At 41.1% G+C, this 19,601-nt stretch overlaps 1 protein-coding gene across 3 annotated transcripts in view; it reads left to right on the top strand.

Moving 5' to 3' along the window:
• The first annotated feature begins 628 nt into the window (after window positions 1-628).
• Window positions 629-19,601, top strand: part of RNASEH2B (ribonuclease H2 subunit B) — a 64,132-nt gene continuing 45,159 nt past the window's right edge. For 2 of the 3 annotated variants that reach the window (XM_082700549.1, XM_082700548.1), the window contains exon 1: window positions 645-1,057. In XM_082700549.1, coding sequence (XP_082556675.1) covers window positions 1,006-1,057 — 52 coding nt within the window. In that variant the 5' untranslated portion in view covers window positions 645-1,005. Of the gene's footprint in view, window positions 1,058-19,601 lie in introns of all 3 variants that reach the window. The other variant, XM_082700547.1, reaches the window with a different exon arrangement.

The following is a 19,601-nucleotide window of genomic DNA, read 5'->3' as shown; positions in this document are numbered from 1 at the left end:
AACTTTTAACAGTAATTGCCCCCGGGGAAGGGGACTGGAAATGAACGGGAGAGGGAGACCTATCTTTATTTAAAGCTATGAAGGAAGGATTTATTATCCTCTTTTTAAAGACCACGTACCAGGCACTGCTGTTTCAAACAAAATTTTATTTTTCAAAGTTTAAATCTCCAAATTTCATGATTTTTAAACATCACTTTTTTTAAATGCAATTTTTAACTCGTTACCAAGAATCTTCCAAAATAACAAATTCGTATTTTGAGCCTCAAGTCGTACACTAACTTCTTTTTAGTGGTAAGGGCTAAGCCCAGTTTGAAGATTGCTTACATTGCGTTATGAATCACAAAACAAAATATTCTGACATTAAGTCCAACGCAGAACGCGACTGCTGAACAAGATACACTGACAAGAGCGACCTCAGGATTAGGATCGGATAGGGATCGCCCTCAACAGGGAACCTGCTGCAGGCTCTTCCTCCCCGCCGGGTGGGCGCGAATGCTCCAGCCCCTCCGGCGGTGTTGGTTCCTCTATCCTGGGGCTCCGCTCCCCGGGGACCCGGCTCTCACCCCGGGACTCTCCCCGCCGGCCGCGCCACCCCTCGGCGGGCCCAGGCGACCCCTCCCGCCGCCGCGTCCCAGGGCAGCCGCCCTGCGCGCCGCGTCACTCGGCGCCTTCGGCGAGCACCTACCACTGGCCGCGCCGCGGAGGGGAGAGGCCGCGACCCTTCCCCGGCCGGCGGGCGACGCGCCACCCCTCGGGGCGCCTCGGCCTGGCGCTAAATTTAAAAATTTAACCGGCGCAGCTGGCTGGCTCCGGAAACGAAAGTAATTTCGTCCCGCGGGCCGCCTCCCGGGCTCTGGCGGCGCCTCGGCGCGCCGCGCTCCCCCGAATAGACCCTTCTCCCGCCATTTTCCGCCAGCTCTTGGCCGGCCCCGCGCCCCGCGGGTGAGGCCTGCTGCCGCCGGGCCTGCAGGCGTCGGGCTCGCGCTCCCGGAGAAGGCGGCCGGCATGGACTGCGGGAACGGGGCTCGCGCCCGGCAACACGTGTTCCTGCTGCCAGGTAAACACGGCCGCCGGCGACGGCGGCGCGCCTCGCCCCGCCCGGCCTCTTGTTCGCCCGGCCCGGCCCGGCCCGAGAGCGCGGAGCGGCGGACGGGGATGGCGCACCGCCGGACTTCCACTTGGAGCGGCGCGGCACGCCCCCCGTCGGCCCTCGGCCCCCGCGGCCTGACGCGCGCTCCCCAGCGGGTTGCGCCTCCCTGCGTGGTGCGTAGTGGTGCCGCGCGCCCCTCGGACCCGGGTTCGGGACGGGATTCCTTCCCAGATTGTTGCTCCTCATCTTGGTCGCTCGTTAGCTCGTTACAGCTAGCTGCGGTTTTCACAACCCAAATGCGAAAGCGCAGAAACGGACCGAGCGTCTTGCTTCTGCTAGGGTGGGCCGCAGGAGGGGCCCAGGCCTACGCACAGCGACATGGGCTCACGGTCTCTGGGCACGCAGTGGGGCCCTGGAGTGGCTGCTTTGGGGTGCAGTTAGCTGTCCCGCACTCTTGCACTGGGCAGCTGGTCCAACCTCTGGGTTCCCACTGGATCGGATCCTGCACTTTTTTATAGGGCCTGAGCCCTGGGCCAGGCCGTAGGCGGAGGGAAGGAGGCAGGAGGGAAGCCAGGTGGTGGTAGGGGCTAGGACAAAGGTGGTTCAAAGACATTCGTGTGGGTAGATCAGGACAGGAATGCTGGAGCCAAGCCTCTTCAGCCACCCCCTGGGTGATGAGGAACCATTCGGAGTCTGCAGGGGCTTAGGATAATGGATAGTCAGTCAGTTTCCAGACATGATGGATTCCAGTAAATGTCAGAATGAAAGGGGTTTGGGACTAGGGAGAGCAAGTTGGAGAAGTTTGACTCCATTATAGTAGATACATTGCGATGATGGCATAACATTGGAAATAAGGAATTAATTTTAGATTTAGGTCAGTAAATGCATTATTTTTACAGCAGATAATACTCTGATGATGTGATAGTTACTCAGGAACCTAGACTTTTATGATGAATATTGAAAATTATTATGTGACAGTCTGCCAAGTATAATTTGTGCATGTGTGTGTTTAACTTTTTCTCCCTTTATAAAGAGGTATAAACTGTATACAAATTTAAGTGTGCATTTCAGTGAATACACCCCTGTATTTTCATCATGTATACATATGTATATACCCCTGTAATGATCCCCCAAGTCAAGATATGGAACTTTTCCAGCAAGCTCATGCCTGCTGTTAGCCTTAGTAGCCTTTATACTGACCTCTGTCACTAGAGATTTATTTTGCCTATTTGGATAAGTGTGTACTCCTTTAGGTCTGGTTTCTTTTACTTAGCCTTATATCTCTAAAATTCATCCATATTGTGTCTAACAGTGGTTTGGTTTTTCGGGTGGTTTTTGTTTACATTGCTGTGTGTGTCTTATTGTATGAACTTCCATGTTTATTTCCTCTCTGGTGGGTGGGCATTTGGAATGTTTCCAGTTTGTAACTATTGTGAGTTATACTTTTAAGAACATGCTTTTATGAGGCTGTTGGTAGAAGGAGACACTCATTTCCCTCGGGGTGTATATACCCAGGAGTGGAATTGCTGCTTCTAGGTATCTGTGTGTTCAGCTTTAGCAGATGCTGCTAAACGGTTTTCCGAAGTGGTTGTACCGATTTATACTCCCACTAGCGGTGTATGAGAGTTCCCATTGGTCCACGTCCTCACTGTAGATGTCTGTATATTAAAGCCATCAAAGGAAAATTCAGGGTTTTGGCAGAATCTAGCAAAGGCTTACCTGTAAACATGCCTTATGTTAGAAATATCCTCTTGCTTTTGTCACATCAATTCAGTAGGATATTAAGGGCAGGAACTCTAATCATTCTTGCAGAATGAAGGGCATTCTTATGATTCAGATACACACAAGGGCCCACGATACTTTGCGTTTCATATTTTCTGTTTGATCTTTGTTCTTTTGATCAGTATTGACATTTTCATTCTTGAGGTGTGTTTGTAGCCTCACTGTATTAAATACAAAAACTTTCAAAAATAGTTAAATATTGATGCATCCCTGACAATCCTAGGTTTGATGTGTTGACTGCTGCGCCGTGAGAATGTGAGTCAGCTTCCTGTTCCAAGCTGAGATGTCCTATGACCTTTGAGCTTACTGGAGTGGCTGAGCAGGCGGCTGGGGCCCGGTGTTATCAGGCAGGCAGGTTCTGAAACTCAACTTGTTTTCTGCTCCTGTCTTTCGAGCCGGCCTTTACTGCCACCTGCAGGCTTTGAGTGTACAAACATTGGTGTATTGATCATTCCTGCCAGGCAACAATGCTTCTCAAACTTGAGGGCCTTGGTCACTTGGTCAACTGGGCCCCACCCCCAGAGTATTTGATAATGTGGCTCAGGGAGGGGGCTCGGGAATGTGCATTTCAAACAAGTTCCCAGGTGATGCTGATGCTGCTGGTGTGTGGACACCACCAGGAAGCCCTGCACAGGGACAGCCCTTGGCAGTGGGCCAGGAGGCAGGATTGGTCAGCCTTAGGTTTAGCTCTCTTTGTGGGGGCCAGAATTAGTATCATCAGGGGTGCACATGGAAGCACAGGCTGTGAGGCCTGTCTTCACAAATACACATTTGTTGTCATCATTGTTGTTTTCAGCAGATGAGAAATCAGCCCCAGTAAGTTGTACGATTGAGAGAAGACTACATCTTGGGTGGAGTGAGGACCATAGCTATAGTGAAGCTGGGCCCTAAAGAAAGAAAACAAAAATTTGTGTAAGAATTTTTCAAAAGCATTTGGTGGAAGCAGTTTGTATTCAGTTTTAGAAAATTTCTGGGATCCGAAGAGCTTACTACTCTGTGTACTAGAACATAAGTGCATTAGCCAAGAGGCAAATAGAACTTCAGAGATTTATCCTTGAGACAAATGCACAGCCACTGGACTTCGGAATGATACTTCTTTCCCACCATTTAATTCCCGTTGTTTATCAAGTTGCCTACAATAACATTGTGTTATATGTTGAAGAATATATAAAAAAGCACTAGGGAGGCCTCTTATTTTCAATTTCTTTAGAGAAGTCGGATGTCCCAGAAAAACAAAAGCTGGAACTTGGAAGGGATACTTGTGAAGTAGTTCGACTTAGGGACTTGATTTTCATAGGCCAGTGCAGACAGAACTGCCTCCCATTTAAGCAAGGTAGGCATTTCTTGTAGTTTGGAATGGTCTTAAGTGTTTCTCCAAAATGGTCTGTGGATAGTACCCTATTTGCAGTTTTAGTTACTGTAAGAGACCATCAACATCTCTATTTTTTAGAATTTGGTGTAAGTTTCTATCCCTCTTTGCTGCCCCGAAGGTAAAATTTTTTAAGTCATATTTTTAAACATTTTTCTCTACTCCACGTTTTCTACACTGGTCAGTTCTGCTAAGTTGAAATCTGCCCTCAGATGAGAGGTGGGCTGGGAACAGGTCCACTGAGCCTAGTAGGATACAAGATTGTGTGGATTGCTGGCATGGCTGAACCTTGTCACTGCATCAGCTCCAAGGAGATGTCAAAACATTGGGAAACCCTAATGTTGTGTGAAGGATAAAAGGAAGGAACGAAATGATCTCAGGACCACTAAATTCATCTGGGTTAGCTTGGTCTGAAAGCATGTCTCAGTCAGCCCCCTGATTAAACAGCCCCTCAGATCAAAGTAGACCACATCACATCTTCAGCTGTAGGCAAATTTTGCAATGACGTTATTCTCCTTTATCTCAAAAAATACACGTTGAAAAGTATTTTGAGGGAGAATCATATTTGTTATTTATTTCCCCACAGCATGAATAGTGCCTGCTTTTGTGAGGTTAGAGGATGGATTGCTTTTTGGGAAATAAGAATCACAGGTGGTCTGCCTCCCTTAGTAATCCCAGATGACTTAAGGAGCCTTTTATGAGCAAGAGCATATATTCACAAATAATAATATCAGATTTGTCTCTCCAAATAGAATACAAAAATAGATTTGAAAGCATTGTATGAAAGCAGGCTTTAGAACTATGTTCTAATTAAATGATTGAAAAAGAAATCAAATTGAAAAGGCAAAACTGATTTTCCTGTTTAATGGTAGAGACAATTTATATTAATGTTATTTCTGATTAGAGTCCTATAGCTTTTTTGTAAGCCCACAAGAAGCATCTCTTATTTGGAAAAAAGTAACAGTTGAAAATATGTGGTAAAGGAAGAATTGCTATAGATCTAAATGACTGTTCAGTGACCCTAAAGACAGTACATATAACTGTATGTACAAGGCACAAGGTTAATCTCAGAAGGAAAATGTCAGTGGGTTTTTTTGTTCTTTGGCAGCATTGTTTGCGTGCGTGCATGTTTGTGTTTGGAAATCCAGCCTGTGAGCTGAAAGTTTCCTTACTTTCAGAAGAGCTTATTCACAGGGGAGGAAACTGTACTTAGCTTGGTGAGGGATGGGGAACAATTCAAACGCTGATTGTAGACAACCTCTGAGTAGTGAAGCTCAGCTTCTTGGAAGATGTGTCTTTTGCTGAGTAGTCTTCTGCAGGCCTTCTGCGGGGTGGGAGTCTCTAAACTCTCCCTCATGGAGCATGTGTAGTATTTCCCACACAAATCCTGAGGCTGGTTTTGTCTTTACAAAGTTGTTTTTGGTGGGAGCCCCACTGACCTTTCTCAGATGGTCATTAGATCTGCTCCCTTTGCTTGCGGAGCACATTCTGGAGGGGATGGGCTTAGTCAGTTGTCAGTTGGTGTGATTAAGCTGAGCCTGATGCTGTCCTGCTAGTAATTGTTCTAAAAGATTTAGGACACTTACAAGAACTTATAACTCTCATGTATTTATCCTCCAAGGCAGAAATAAATTTTCATAAAACAAGAATAAGAAATATTTTATTTTTTTTTCATTTGAGTATAGTTGACACATGATGTTACCTTAGTTTCAGGTACACAACATAATAATTCAACAACTCTGTACCTTATGTCATGCTCACCACAACTGTAGCTACAATCTGTCATCATGCAAGGCTATTACAATGCCACTGACTCTGTACTTTCTAGCTGTACCTTTTATCCCCATGACTTACTCATACGTAACTGAAAGCCTGTATCTCCCTCTCCCCTTCACGCATTTTGCCCTTCTCCCCGCCTCCCCTCTTGTGGTGACCATCAGTTTGTTCTCTGTATTTATAGGTCTGTTTCTGCTTTTTGTTTATTTTGTTTTGTTTTTATATTCTACATATAAGTGAAACCATAGTATTTTTCTCTGTCTGACTTATTTCATTTAGTATAAAACACTGTAGGTCCATCCATAGCAAAATCTTCTCCTTTTTATGGCTGAGTAATATTCAGTTGTGTGTGTGTGTGTGTGTGTGTGTGTGTGTGTGTTGAGATACCAGCTTCCTCTTTATACATTCATCTACTGATAGACACTTGGATTCCATATCTTGGCTATTGTAAATAATGCTGCAATAAACATAGGGATAGTCATAACAATATTTTTCTAGATATGTCTCCTATGGTAAGGAAAAGCACATCAAAATAAAAAGCTTTTTTAAAAAATTTTGACTGCCTCAAAGTAAAAAGCTTCTGCATAGTGAAGGAAACCCATCAAATAAAAAAGCAACCTACTGAATAGGAGAATATATTTACAAACATTATATCCAATAAAGGGTTAATTTCCAAAATATATAAAGAACTTATATAACTCAACATAAAATAAACCTCAAATAATTTGATCAAAAAATGGGCAGAAGACCTGAATAGACACTTTTCCAGAGAAGACATCCAGGTGGCCAAAAGATACATGTAAAGGTGCTCAACATTACTCATCATCAGGGAAATGCAAAGCAGAACCACCATGAGATATCCCCTTACCTTTTCAGAATGGCTACAATCAAAAAGAGGAGGTGGAGAAAAAGGAACCTGCATGCACTGTTGGTGGGAATGCCTTTAAGGTGATGCAGCCCCTGTGGAAAAGAGGATGGGGTGTTCCTCAAAAAATTTAAAGTAGGACTACCATAGGACTACCAGTAATTCTAGTACTGGGTATTTACCTAAATAAAACATAATGTTTAATTTGAATAGCAGAAAAGGAGCTGCATGGATGTCCCCCATATCCTCTAAGCTTTCACCATGATAACAAACAACTCATCAGTATTTTCTAACATGTTATATTAAAACACAGCTAAAACTGGGCTTGTGCTTTTTCTTGGCTCCATGCCCTCCTCCAAATTGTATCCTCTTTGTAAAGTCTCCATTTCTTCTTCTTTACAGTGGGGAGCACAGTCCCAGCCTCCAAAGCTCTTCCTTGCACCCCAAGCTCTTAGCCCCAGACTTGGGACAGAGCAAGCATTGAATAAACATTCACTGAAAGGAAAAATGTCTCACATTCCATTTTTTTCCCCTAGTCTTTGTTACACTGCCCTTTGTCCTCCTTTTCCATTTCTGTCCAAATTCTAGCCTTTCTTCAAGGCTCAGTTCGACTTTAGTTTCCACAAAGCTAAGCTATTGTATGGATCACAAAATGAATTCCAGTATTCTTAAATTTTTCTCATTTTTCTGTTTCTGCCTTTTATTTCACTATGTACTCATACTACTTATTCACTGTAACACTAAAATACTGAGGGATATTGGGGTTATACAATGTCTCTTTCTTTGAATGCCCAGTGACTTTGGGTCTGCCTAGACCTCTGGCTGCTCCTCTCCACATTCTCTGCCTGGCAAATGCCTCCTTATCCTTTAAAGTCAGCCCATGGCTCTTCTAAGACATCTTCCCTCTGAGCCTCCCCGCTGTTAGTGTGCAAGCTAGTGGTACCTTCTTGACCTATCTACGCATTTCATCATGATTATTCAATTCACTATCTTTTGGGGGTGTGTGGAGCAGGGCTTAAACTCATGACTCTGAGATCATGACCTAAGCTGAAATCAAGAGTTGGACACTTAATCAATTGAACCCAGTATGTGCCAGCGGCTGGAGAGAATCCAGGTGTGTACGTCCTGCATCACCACCATGGGCTTCTGAGTGCTGGGCGCCTTTGCCTTAAGCTTCAGAGCCCACCCTTGCCCAGTGTCTCTGGAAGCAGAGCATGCCACTTAGGACTTCCAGCCATTGTTTTTCGGAAGTCCTTTGTATGTGCCTTTTAAATATCTTTAAAAGGTAACTTTACTTTCCAGGTATGACTGTTGCTAAAGTGGAATGGGCTGGGTACCGAAAGAGTCAGATCTATATGTTCTGAGGACTGTTTTATTATCTGCCCCTAGAACAACTAGGATCCGAGTTGGCCAAAGTCTGTAGCCAGAGCTGATTTCCTGCAGGAGCCTAAGACATTTGGTGAGGCTCTGCAGTATCTATTGCTCAATTTCGAGCCCTTAAATCTTCATTTAGAGGGGCACCTGGGTGGCTCAGTGGGTTAAAGGCTCTGCCTTCAGCTTGGGTCATGATCCCGGGGTCCTGGGATCGAGCTCCGCATCAGGCTCCCTGCTCGGTGGGGAGCCTGCTTCGCCCTCTCTCTCTCTGCCTACTTGTGACACCTCTCTCTCTCTCTGTCAAATAAATAAATAAATAAATAAATAAAATCTTAAATCTTTATTTAGACATTTTTCTCCCAATATTTTTTTAGTAACTTCTTATTTTCTTAATTTTAAAGATTTTATTTATTTATTTATTTATTTATTTATCTATTTGCGAGAGAGAGAATGAGAGGGGGAAGGGTCAGAGGGAGAAGCAGACTGCCCACTGAGTAGGAAGCTCGAAGCAGGACTCGATCCTGCGTCTCCAGGATCATGACCCAAACCGAAAGGCAGTTGCTTAACCAAATGAGCCACCCAGGCGCCCAGTAACTTCTTTTATTAGAATACTAATATATACCTTTTAGTAAGACACAAAAACATAAAGAAGAAAATTATCTATCATCTTGCCACTGGGAAATACCAATTTTGGAAATATTTCTTTCCAGTCTTTTTATCCTGTGAGTATCCCAGTATGAAGTCAGTGTTCTTAATTTTTTCTCATTTTTCTATTTTTACCCGTATTTCACTATTTACTCTTTCTACATGCAAGTTTATTTCTATTGTAACAAATATACCAAATAAGTACTACTTCACAGCGTACATGTTTTGGATGGATTATCTTTTTTTTTTTTTTTAAAGATTTTATTTATTTATTTGACAGACAGAGATCACAAGTAGGCAGAGAGGCAGGCAGAGAGAGAGAGAGAGAGGGAAGCAGGCTTCCTGCAGAGCAGGAAGCCCGATGCGGGGCTAGATCCCAGGACCCTGAGATCATGACCTGAGCCGAAGGCAGCAGCCCAAACCACTGAGCCACCCAGGCGCCCCTGGATGGATTATCTTTAAGAGTGGGTAAAGACTGAAAATACAAATGGATGCCAGAAGGTGAGCATAAATTCACAGAACCCTAGCGGATACAATGGCATGTTGGGATTTCTTAAAAGCCATTCGAGGTTGATTTTTTAGGACAGCCATGACCTCCTGCAAACATCCATTGGGGCGCTTGCCATAAATAGGATGACAGTTTGAATGGACCACGAGTCAGTCTGCCTTGGTATGGAAATTACTGTTTGCTTCACGTAGAGCCAGTCTATCTGACTTGTGTTACAAAACCTGGCCTGTATTCCTTTAGGAGTTTCCTAGCTGGGTCATCTCTTCCTAGGAAGGGCCAGCTGGGTGGCAGGGGCAGGGGCAGGGCGGAGAGTCTGAGAACATTGGAAACGGCTCGCAGCACGAGGAGGTCCAGAGTGTCTGCCTCTCTTGAGAATTCACTTCCTCTTCTCAAACCAGCTTCCTTCACTTCGTGGAAAACAGGCTGCACATTGCACCAGCCTCAGATCTGGTGTCTGCTGGGAGAAGCTGCCCCTCTTCTCTTGTTTCTATTTTCAAGACAACCTTCTGACTGGCCCCTCTGAGCTCTCATGCAAGCACAGCCTCACCCCCTATTAGCTGTAGCCTTGAGGGCCAGCTCCACTACAGCACCAGGTGGGACTGGGAGGACGGAGGGTACCTGAGGGTAAGGAGCGCTCCTCCAGAAGAAGGAAAGGCGAGGCTCAGCAGCACAAAGCCAGCTGTGGCCCATACCCACCAGCGTGCAGGGATTGTCTCAGCCGAGCATGCGCAGCTTCTCAGGTACTAGTGGTCTCTTTGACTGGGTGGCAGGGAGGTGGGGCAGCTCCTTCTTTTACCCAGGGTTTATATAATCTTAAGGAAGCCCATCTTCTAGGGTCTGTATCTTCTAGCCCTATACCTTCGCACTACACTTCGATGTATGTTACTGTAGCTGACCATCTCCGTGGCCTTGGGAAGTAGTCAAGGCAAGCTTTATTATCACCATTTTACAAGACTTCGAGAAGTCAGATCATCTGACCAACACTCAACAGGAATGAAATGGCTGAGATTCCAGGCGCTCCCCGGTCCTCTGGGACCCCTGCCGTGTGCCAGAGGCCACTCTGCTGACTGAATGGCGCTACCTCACCAGGGTAGGAGATCTGGGAGGATCAGAAAGGACTGGGGTTCCCTCTCTTGTCGGGTTGATGACCAGGGACCAAGCACACCTCCTATTCTGGAGCCAGCCTGGTTATGGTTGGACATCCCAGTCAGGTCTGTCCTTTCAACCCCTCCAGAATTTTCCTGCTTCCTAGATATTTTGAGAGCTCCATCTTGATGTATTGTTGGTCTCTGTGGCTCTGAATTGACTGCACACCTAAATTTTTTTCATCAGTTTCTTCTTTAGCACAGAGACCAATCCCAAAAACATGGCTATGGATAGAGGCAGCCCCGAGAAAATGGGAGATTTTATCTTCTCTGGTTTTGGTGAAGGCCAGTTTTCATTTTTTATTTTTTTCTTCTTTCTTCAAAGCTTCAAAATTAAAAAGATACTCTTAGAGGAACCCATAACTTGAAAATTATTTCTCTGATGCATGCCTCTCTCTATCTTTCTTGGTTTACCTCCTGTAGTGTTCAAGGAAGCTGAAAGCTTCAAAGCCAGGAACGTGACCCAGATCTCTTTGATGGCAGTGGTAACATCTTGGGAAGGGAAGCATAGAGTTAATGCTGAAATTAGCATTCCTGGAAGTAGCAAGTGACTTGAAAATTATGCTGACTTGTCTTGCATGCATTGTATTTGTGTCCTAACCAAGTGTTTCCAAGGAGCTATCCCTGGCAATGGAACAGACGGAACCAAGGGGCTTGAATGTGTTCTAATCGCCGATGACTACAGAAAATGAACTGGAACCTATTTAGATCACTGTATTGCATGAGCATGAGAGTGATGTTCTCATCTTTTTTTTTCCCCTATTGGACCTTCTTAAGAAAATGGAATACCCTTGATATGGTATCTAAAAATAAAGTAAGTGATGCTTTGATGTCTGTTCTTTCTTTTCCATGTAACAGTGGGTGTGTGTTTCTCAGAGCTGTGTGCCAGTAATCAGACAGGGCCATGAACAAATGTCCATTGCTTCCAAGTCATAAGAACACTTGGCAAAAAGGTGACTTTCCCTCCTGTCTCCTGTCTTTGAACTTTAAACAATACGGAGAAACTTGTCTTAACAAGAGAGGGATAAAAAAGACCTGCCAAGTTTAAACACTGGTTGATAACTAGCTTCATATCAGCTGTACAACCCATACCATGTAGTCTGAAGATGAAAAATAGTGTTCTCTTTTGCCTTCTACAAGAGCTCCTGACTAACTTGCCGGTGTCACAGAATGGTTAAGTCCATGCCTTGATCCACGCCGTGTACTCAGGTTATCACAGAAATCTCGGGGGTGTATGTGGCAATGTATGGGATATTGCATTCTCTAACAGAAACATCAGTTTCCCTTTCTCGCATTTGGTCAAGCTGGCCTCTATCTGGTTATTACTTGAGGTTTCTTGTGCCCCTCAACACATTTCTCTCATCCTTTATTTATGTCTCTTTTGATCGAACCCTTTTCTCTCTCTCCCTTTCCCGTTTTTCCTTCTGCTGCATGCACCTCTGGCAGTGTGGGATTCTGGCCGCACTAAAGTGGGGGCAGCTGACTGGATGACTTTTTGGTCCTCAAGGCCGGGAAGGACACAATAAGAGGAGACGGAGGAGTCTGGGACATCTGTGTTGTGAGAGAACAGTTGTATGAGCTAGTTCTTGTGCTTCAGAGCTGCAGTTTCTGTTTTTTGAGTTGAGACGGATGAGATGGGAGATTAAGAGTTTCTCTGCAGTATCATAGTTTAAACTGTTGGTTGCCTGAGTTTATTCTTGGCTCTACATACAGTTAAATAGCTCTGCGACCTGGTTTCTTAACCTTGGAAAACTTTCTCATGCAAGAAAGTAGGAATCCCAAATAGTGCCTACTTCATAGAGCTGTTATAAGGATAATATTATGTAACTTATATCAAGGACATTGCCCAGTGTGTAGTAAATGCCCAATACATATTAGTCACTATTCATTGTTTTACATTCATTGGACACAGTTGTCTCTTTATCACTGGTATGTTTTCTTTAAAGTTCAAATGTCAGGAAAGAAGCAATCAGACTTTCCTTTCTGTTGAGGTACTTAGATCAGGATGGTAAACAGATGGAAGATTTGCTGCTAGAGTTAATGGTGACCAGTGGGACATAAAATTGGACTTTTATAGAAAACACAAAGACCACAAGAAAACTGCTATGGATTGGTTAGGCGTAAGAAGCTAGACCGGCAGGGCTAGAGACTGTTGGGAAGTTTAAGATATTTCTGAGTCCGAAATGACTGAAAAGACTGAGTACCCGCTTCTGATTTGTCTGAATTCTTTTATTTTTGTGAAAACACTCTTTTGGCCAGCATGGCTTATGTTTTCTCTTCTGTAAGAGAAAACAGCTAAAGAAAAAAAAAAAAAGAAGAAGAAGAAGAAAGAAAAGAAAAGAAAGAAAGAAAATGTAAAGCCTACTCTTTAAAAAATATATAATTTGAAGTCTTACTTTATTCAGCATAGTTTTAGAAGAAGGTGTTTCATACAAGTCAATTTTCTAGATAAATGAAGTTTAGCTTGTTAAGTATCAAAACTTGTTTCACCCTTTCTTACTGAGCTTTTTCTAAAATCAAAGAACACATTCATGTAACATTTGTTGAGCATGTCACATGTGCCAAAAACTGGGTATTTTACTATATACAATCTTAATTTTCACATGTAAAATGCATTATATTTGGGGTTCTTAAAAAAAAAAAATCCCAGTCCTAATGTAATCTCTTCTTGGAAAGCTAATTGTTAGGCCCTTAGATAATTTTGTGCTTAGAATTTCTTCAGCTTTTATACTTCGAACTTATTATTCCCTACATATATATATATATATATATATATATATATTTTTTTTTTTTTTTTTTTTTTTTTAGATTTTTATTATGTATTTGACAGCCAGAGATCACAAGTAGGCAGAGAAAGAGAGAGAGAGAGCTGAGCAGAGAACCCGATGCGGGGCTCGATCCCAGGATCTGGGATCATGATCTGAACTGAAAGCAGAGGCTTTAACCCACTGAGCCACCCAGGTGCCCCTCCCTACAAATTCTTAATGTTTCCATATTATTGAGAGAAAGAAAACTGGTTTTCAACTGAGTGCTTATTATGTATTCTAGCACTTTCACATATATTTAAGCTTAAGAAAAACCTATAAAATAATAATTATTATGCACATTTTATAAATGAGACAACTGAGGCAACAGAGTCTGAGTATCATGCCCAAGCTCATACTGCTGAGAAGAAGTGGAGCTGTGAGTCGATTGTGGACTTCTCTGTCTCCAGATCTTGTGCTTTTTCTATGCAGACATTATCAAAGAAATAGGCCTCAATTAAAACTAGGTTAATAGATTGTGCTTCAGATTCCTTCCCATTATTCTAAAAACAGATTTTTTTTTCTTCCTTAATTAATTTAGCTATCCTTTAGATATGCTAGATGTAGGTAAAAGTTAGAAAAAAGATGGAGCTTCTAAGCCTTTGGATGAGAAACTGGTCCATGGGATGATACAGGATTTTCCAGATTTAAATGAAAGTTAAAAAAAAAAAAAACACAACAACAACAACAGCAAAAACCCTTAACTTTCATAGAGCCTTTAATTTATAGTCACAGGTAATTTTGTGTGCCTAAGGCCAGGTATAGATTAAAGAATTTATCCGAAGTCTTATAGCAATATAAGTTCTTTACTTATGCTAAGCCATCAAAATCCAGTGGGGGTAAATCCTCCATAAAAGCAATGAAAACATTGGCAAAGATGGCCAAAGTCAACTTTTTCAAAACTCTTGAAATTAGCCAAAGTCTTCCAACAGTCTGAGAAGTGTTTATTCAGGAAAAACTGCTGAACCTCATTAAGCAGTCTTTGTGGTATTGTAACTTGAACTGCTCACATATCCCTCTCTTCAGGTCTACAGTAACCTTGAAAAATAGCAGTCTTGCAAACATGGTGCTTGTAAAAACCAGCAGCTTTGCAACCATTGGGCTGGACAGGCCTCATTTGGAGCTTCTTAAGAAGTCCCATTCCCAGAGCATTGTCCCTGTTTGAACTGTCTTGCATTTCCCTGGAAAAGCTTGATTGGAGCTTCGAACTTGCTCTGCAGGAAATATCTTGTCCTCAGGGCATTTGTCAAAAATGATCAGTGGCAATTGTTTAATAGATCAACTGCTGAGGGGGTAATAGCAGTTGGGAAAATAAGGACCTGGTCAAAAACGTAAAAGTGAGATATGAGGATAAGGTATCTTAGAAGCTCTGACATAGTCCTAGGAAATTAAAAGACTGAGCACATATTCAGGACTGTGTGCATGCCCAGGAAAGACCTGACAGGCCCTAATCTCTCACCTCTGACTGACATTGAGGTCCTAGGCAAGCAATTAATAAAAGCTAAGGCAGAAGTTAAAATTACTTGAGTGTTGCAGGCGTATCCCAAAACACATGCAGAATTTCTCAGCAAATATTGGGAGGCTGATTTGTTCAAAACATTTAACAAACTTCAGACTAATCGTTAGCTATCCAGTAAACTAACTGAGGCATCAGTGGTTACAGAGAATATAGACATTATAGGATTAGTCCAGGAAGGTCACTAAACAAATAGCAACAACTGCAATGATGACAAAGAACAGCAACAACAATAAATCTTGGAGAGTTGGGGAAGGGGAGTCTGATTTCCAGAATTGTCACATTAATTATTACATTTCTAATATGTCTAGGGTTTTTTGTTTTTTGTTTTTTGTTTTTTTGGTTTTTTTTTTTTGTTAAGGTGTGGGACACCTGAAGAAAAAGGAAGGTAGGTTTATACATAGGAGAAAAAAAAGTAGTAAATAAAACCTGTCCCTGAGGGGGCCAAGTTGTTGGACTTACTCTGCAAAGATTTTAATCAGCTATTATAAATATAGTTAAAGAACTAAGCAAAATATGTCTTAAAAATTAATGGGAAGTATGATAATGAAACCTTACAAAATAAAGTTTATCAATAAAGAGAAATAGAAATTTATAAAGAATATATAAATTCTGGAGTTGAAAAGTACAGTAGCTGAAGTGAAAAATTCATTAGCAGGCTCAATAGCATATTTGGACTGGCAGAGAAGAGAAACAGCAAACTTGAAGACAGGTCAATTAAGATTAGCTGGCCTGAGGAACAGAAAGAAAAAAGCAGTAAGAAAATAGAACATAATGTCATATACCTGTGGTACACCACCAAGCACACCAACATATGTATGGGGGAGGTCCAGAAGGAGAAGAGAGAGGAAAAGGAGCAAAAAGAATTATTTGAAGATTGGACAAACACCTCCCAAATTTGATGAAAAACATTACATATTCAAGAACCTCAATAAACTCCAAGTAGGATAAACTGAAAGAGATCCATATCTACACATACGTAGTCAAACTGTCAAATGATAAAGACAAAGAGAGAATCTTGAAAGTAGCAAGATAATATGACTTATCAAGTACAGAGATCCTCAATAAAATAAACTGCTGACTTCTCATTAGAAATCATAGAGGCCAGAAGTTAATTGGAGGGCATATTCAAGATACTGAAAGAAAAAGAATTCTATATCTGGCAAAACTATCTTTCAAAACTGAGGGAGAGGGCCACTTGGGTGGCTCGGTCAGTTAAGCATCTGCCTTTGGTTCAGGTCATGATCCTGGAGTCCCAGGATTGAGCCCAGCATCGGGCTCCCTGCTCAGGCGGAGTCTGCTTCTCCCTTTACCCCTGTTTCTCCCCTGACTCGTGCTTGCTCTTGCTCTTCTCTCTCTCTCCCTCAGTCTCTCTCAAATAGATAAATAAAATCTTAAAAAAAAAAAAAAAAAACCACTGAGGGAGGAACTAAGGCATTCTCAGATACAGAAGAACTGAGGGAATTCATCACTAGCAAACTTGACTCTCAGAAATCATGAAGGGAGTCCTTCAGATTGAAAGGAAAAGAAACTAGATGGTAACTTGAATCCACACGAGATATTCATAGCACTGGTAAAGATAATACATAGCGAACTATAAAAGATAGTACAATGGTATTTTTGTTTGTGATTCTTTTCTGTCTAATTTAAAATACAACTTCAGGTGCACCTGGGTGACAATCATTTGAGCGTCAGACTCTTGGTTTTGGCTCAGGTCACAATCTCATTGTTGTGAGATCAAGTCCTGTGTCAAATTCTGGGCTCAGCCTGGAGTCTGCTTGAGATTCTCTCCCATTCCTTCTGTCCTTCCCATTCATGTTCTCGCTCTCGCTCTCTCTCTAAAATAAATAAATGTCTTTTAAAATTTTTTTAAAAATACAACTTCATAAGGCAAAAGATATAAAATGGTTAATGGGCTTATATAAAGATATAATTTGTGTGTGTATGTATATGCCTGTGTATATATGTATGTATATGGCACAGAATACTAGCGCAAAGGAGGGGTAGGAAAAAGAATGTATTGCAGGAAAGTTTCTGGTTACTATTGAAGTTTTCAAGTTAATATTAATATGAACTACATTATTGTAAGTTAAGTTACTTAGTATAATTCTCAAGACAATGACTGAGAAAATAACTCCCCCAAAATACAGTAAAAGAAATGAAAAGAGAATTAAAACAATGTGCTAGAAAAAAATCTTAAACATGATAGAAGGCAGTAATAGAGGAACAAACCATATGGCATATAGAAAATGAAGTTAGTGGCAGATGTAAATCCTACCTATCTGTAATCATATTAAAGGTAAATGCATTAAACTTTCCTATTAAAAGGCAGAGATTGGCACAATGTGTGTGTGTGTGTGTGTGTGTGGAGGGGCATGACCCTCCTGTATGTTATTTAAAAGATGTACACTTTAAATTAAAAGACACAAATAGGTTGAAAATAAACAGATGTAAAAGATATACCATGCAAACAGTAACCAAGTAACCAAAGGAGAGTTTGAGTGGCTATACTAATATCTTATAAAATAGACTTTAAGACAAAAATTGTTGCTGGACACAAAAAGGGTTATTTTTTAATGATAACAGTGTTAGTGTATTAGGAAGATCTAATAATCATATATACACCTGAAGACAGAGCCCCAAAACACACGAACCAAAACCTGACAGAATTGAAGGTAAATATACGCAATTTAATAATAGTTGGAGGAGATTTATGTAACCCTTTTCCAATTGGCTAAAACAACTCAGAGAAGACTTGAGCAACACTATACAATGACTAGACTTAAGAGACATCTGTAGAACACTCCACTCAACAATGGGATACATACTCTCCCTAAGTGAACATGAAACATTCTCTAGAAAAAAAAAATCACAGGCCATAACAAACCTCACTACATTTAAAAGGATTGAAATTATACAATATATGCTCTCCAAAAACACTGAAATGAAAATAGAAAGCAATAACAGAAGGAAATTTGGGGAATTCACAAATGTGGGAATTAAATGACACACTCTTAAAATAATCAGTGGCTCAAAGTGAATGCAATGAGTGAAAATGACACAAAATATATAAAAAACATAAAGGATGCAAGTAAGTCAGTGTTCAGAGCAAAATATGTAGTTGCAGATGCCTAAAGGAGCAAGGTCTCAAATAACCCAAATTTCCAGTTTAAGAAACTAGAAAAAGGAAAACAAATCAAACCCAAAGCAAATAGAAAGGAAGGGAATGAAGATTAGAGTAGAAATAAAGAAAGTAGAGAATAGAAAAACAACAGAGAGAAAAATCAATGAAACCAAAGTTGGTCCTTTTGAAAACATCAACAAAATTACCAAATCTTTCATTAAAATGACGAAGGAAAAAAAGAAGTTTCAAATTACTAAAATCAGGAATGAAAGAGGGGACATCACTACTGACCTTACAGAAATTAAAAAGGATCATGGGGGACACTACAAACAACTGTATGCCAAAGAAATAGATAGCTTAGATGAAATGGACAAAGCTCTAGTATTGCATAAATTACCAAAACCAACTCAGGAGGAAATAGACAATCTGAATGGACCTATAGCAAGTAAAGAAATTAAGTTAGATTAAAAGTTTCCTACAGGGGCAAAAAAAAGCCCAATCTTTACATAGTTTCACTGGTATGTTCCACTAAACATTGAGCATATTCATATGAATCCTTTGCAAAGTTTTCCCCAAAAAAGGAAAGAGAGAGAACATTTCCCAACTAATTCTACAAGGCCAATATTGCTTTCATACCAACATTAGACAAAGGCATAGGAAAAATACAGATCAATATCCCTTATGAGCATAGATGCAAAAGACCTCAACAACTAACAAACCAAATCCAGAAGTATGTAAAAAGCATTATACACTATGACCAAGTGAGATTTATCCTAGGAATGCAATGTTGATTCAACATACTAAAATCAATCAATATAATATACCATTGTAATAAAATAAAAGCCCCAAACCACATAACCATCTTAACAGCCACAGAAGTAGTGTTTGAGAAATTATGGCACTATCTCATCCTAAAACACAGTCCAAAAATTGGGAATAGGGAACTTTCTCAATCTGATAGAGGGCATCTATAAAAAATCTACAGGTACTATCATGCTAACACATTTCATATGAAATTTTCTTTACATGTTGAATTGAAAATGCCTATTGGGTTAAGTAAAATATATTATTGACACTTATTTTACCTATTTTTAATGTGGCTCCTAGCAAATTTTAAATTTTATAATTTAAATTATAAATTTAAATTTATAAAATACATACAAATAAATATAAATAAAAAATAAATATAAATTTAAATTATAAATATAAATCACATTTGTGGAATGAATTTTATGTTCTGCACCCTGGGCCTCCAGGGTCTGGTAGATCTGGGCCCTATTCCCTGTCCTGTAAGTCTGGTTGATTGAGAGGGGAGGGTGGAGCATGGAGAATGACTAAGTGGACTGGAGAAGAAGATGGGGGTGAGGGGTGGGGGCGGGGCAGATAAAGAGCCCTTATGAATGCAGTCTTGCTATGAGAGCAGGGGGCTTTGTTTTATTCACAGCTGAATCCTTAGTGCTTAGGATAGTACTGGGAACAGAAAATTATAATAAAATAATATAAAATAAAGATTGGTAATTTAAAAAAAAAAGATTCAGTAAGAGAGTGGTGTTTATTAGTGAATGGTTCTTTATTCAGCACCATACTTGGTGCCGTGGGTTCA

This window comes from Mustela nivalis (genome assembly GCF_964662115.1).
Source record: "Mustela nivalis genome assembly, chromosome: 15".
Classification (NCBI taxonomy): Eukaryota; Metazoa; Chordata; class Mammalia; order Carnivora; family Mustelidae; genus Mustela; species Mustela nivalis.
Note: the sequence above shows the minus strand (reverse complement) of the source record. Positions and strands in the feature narration are given on the sequence as shown.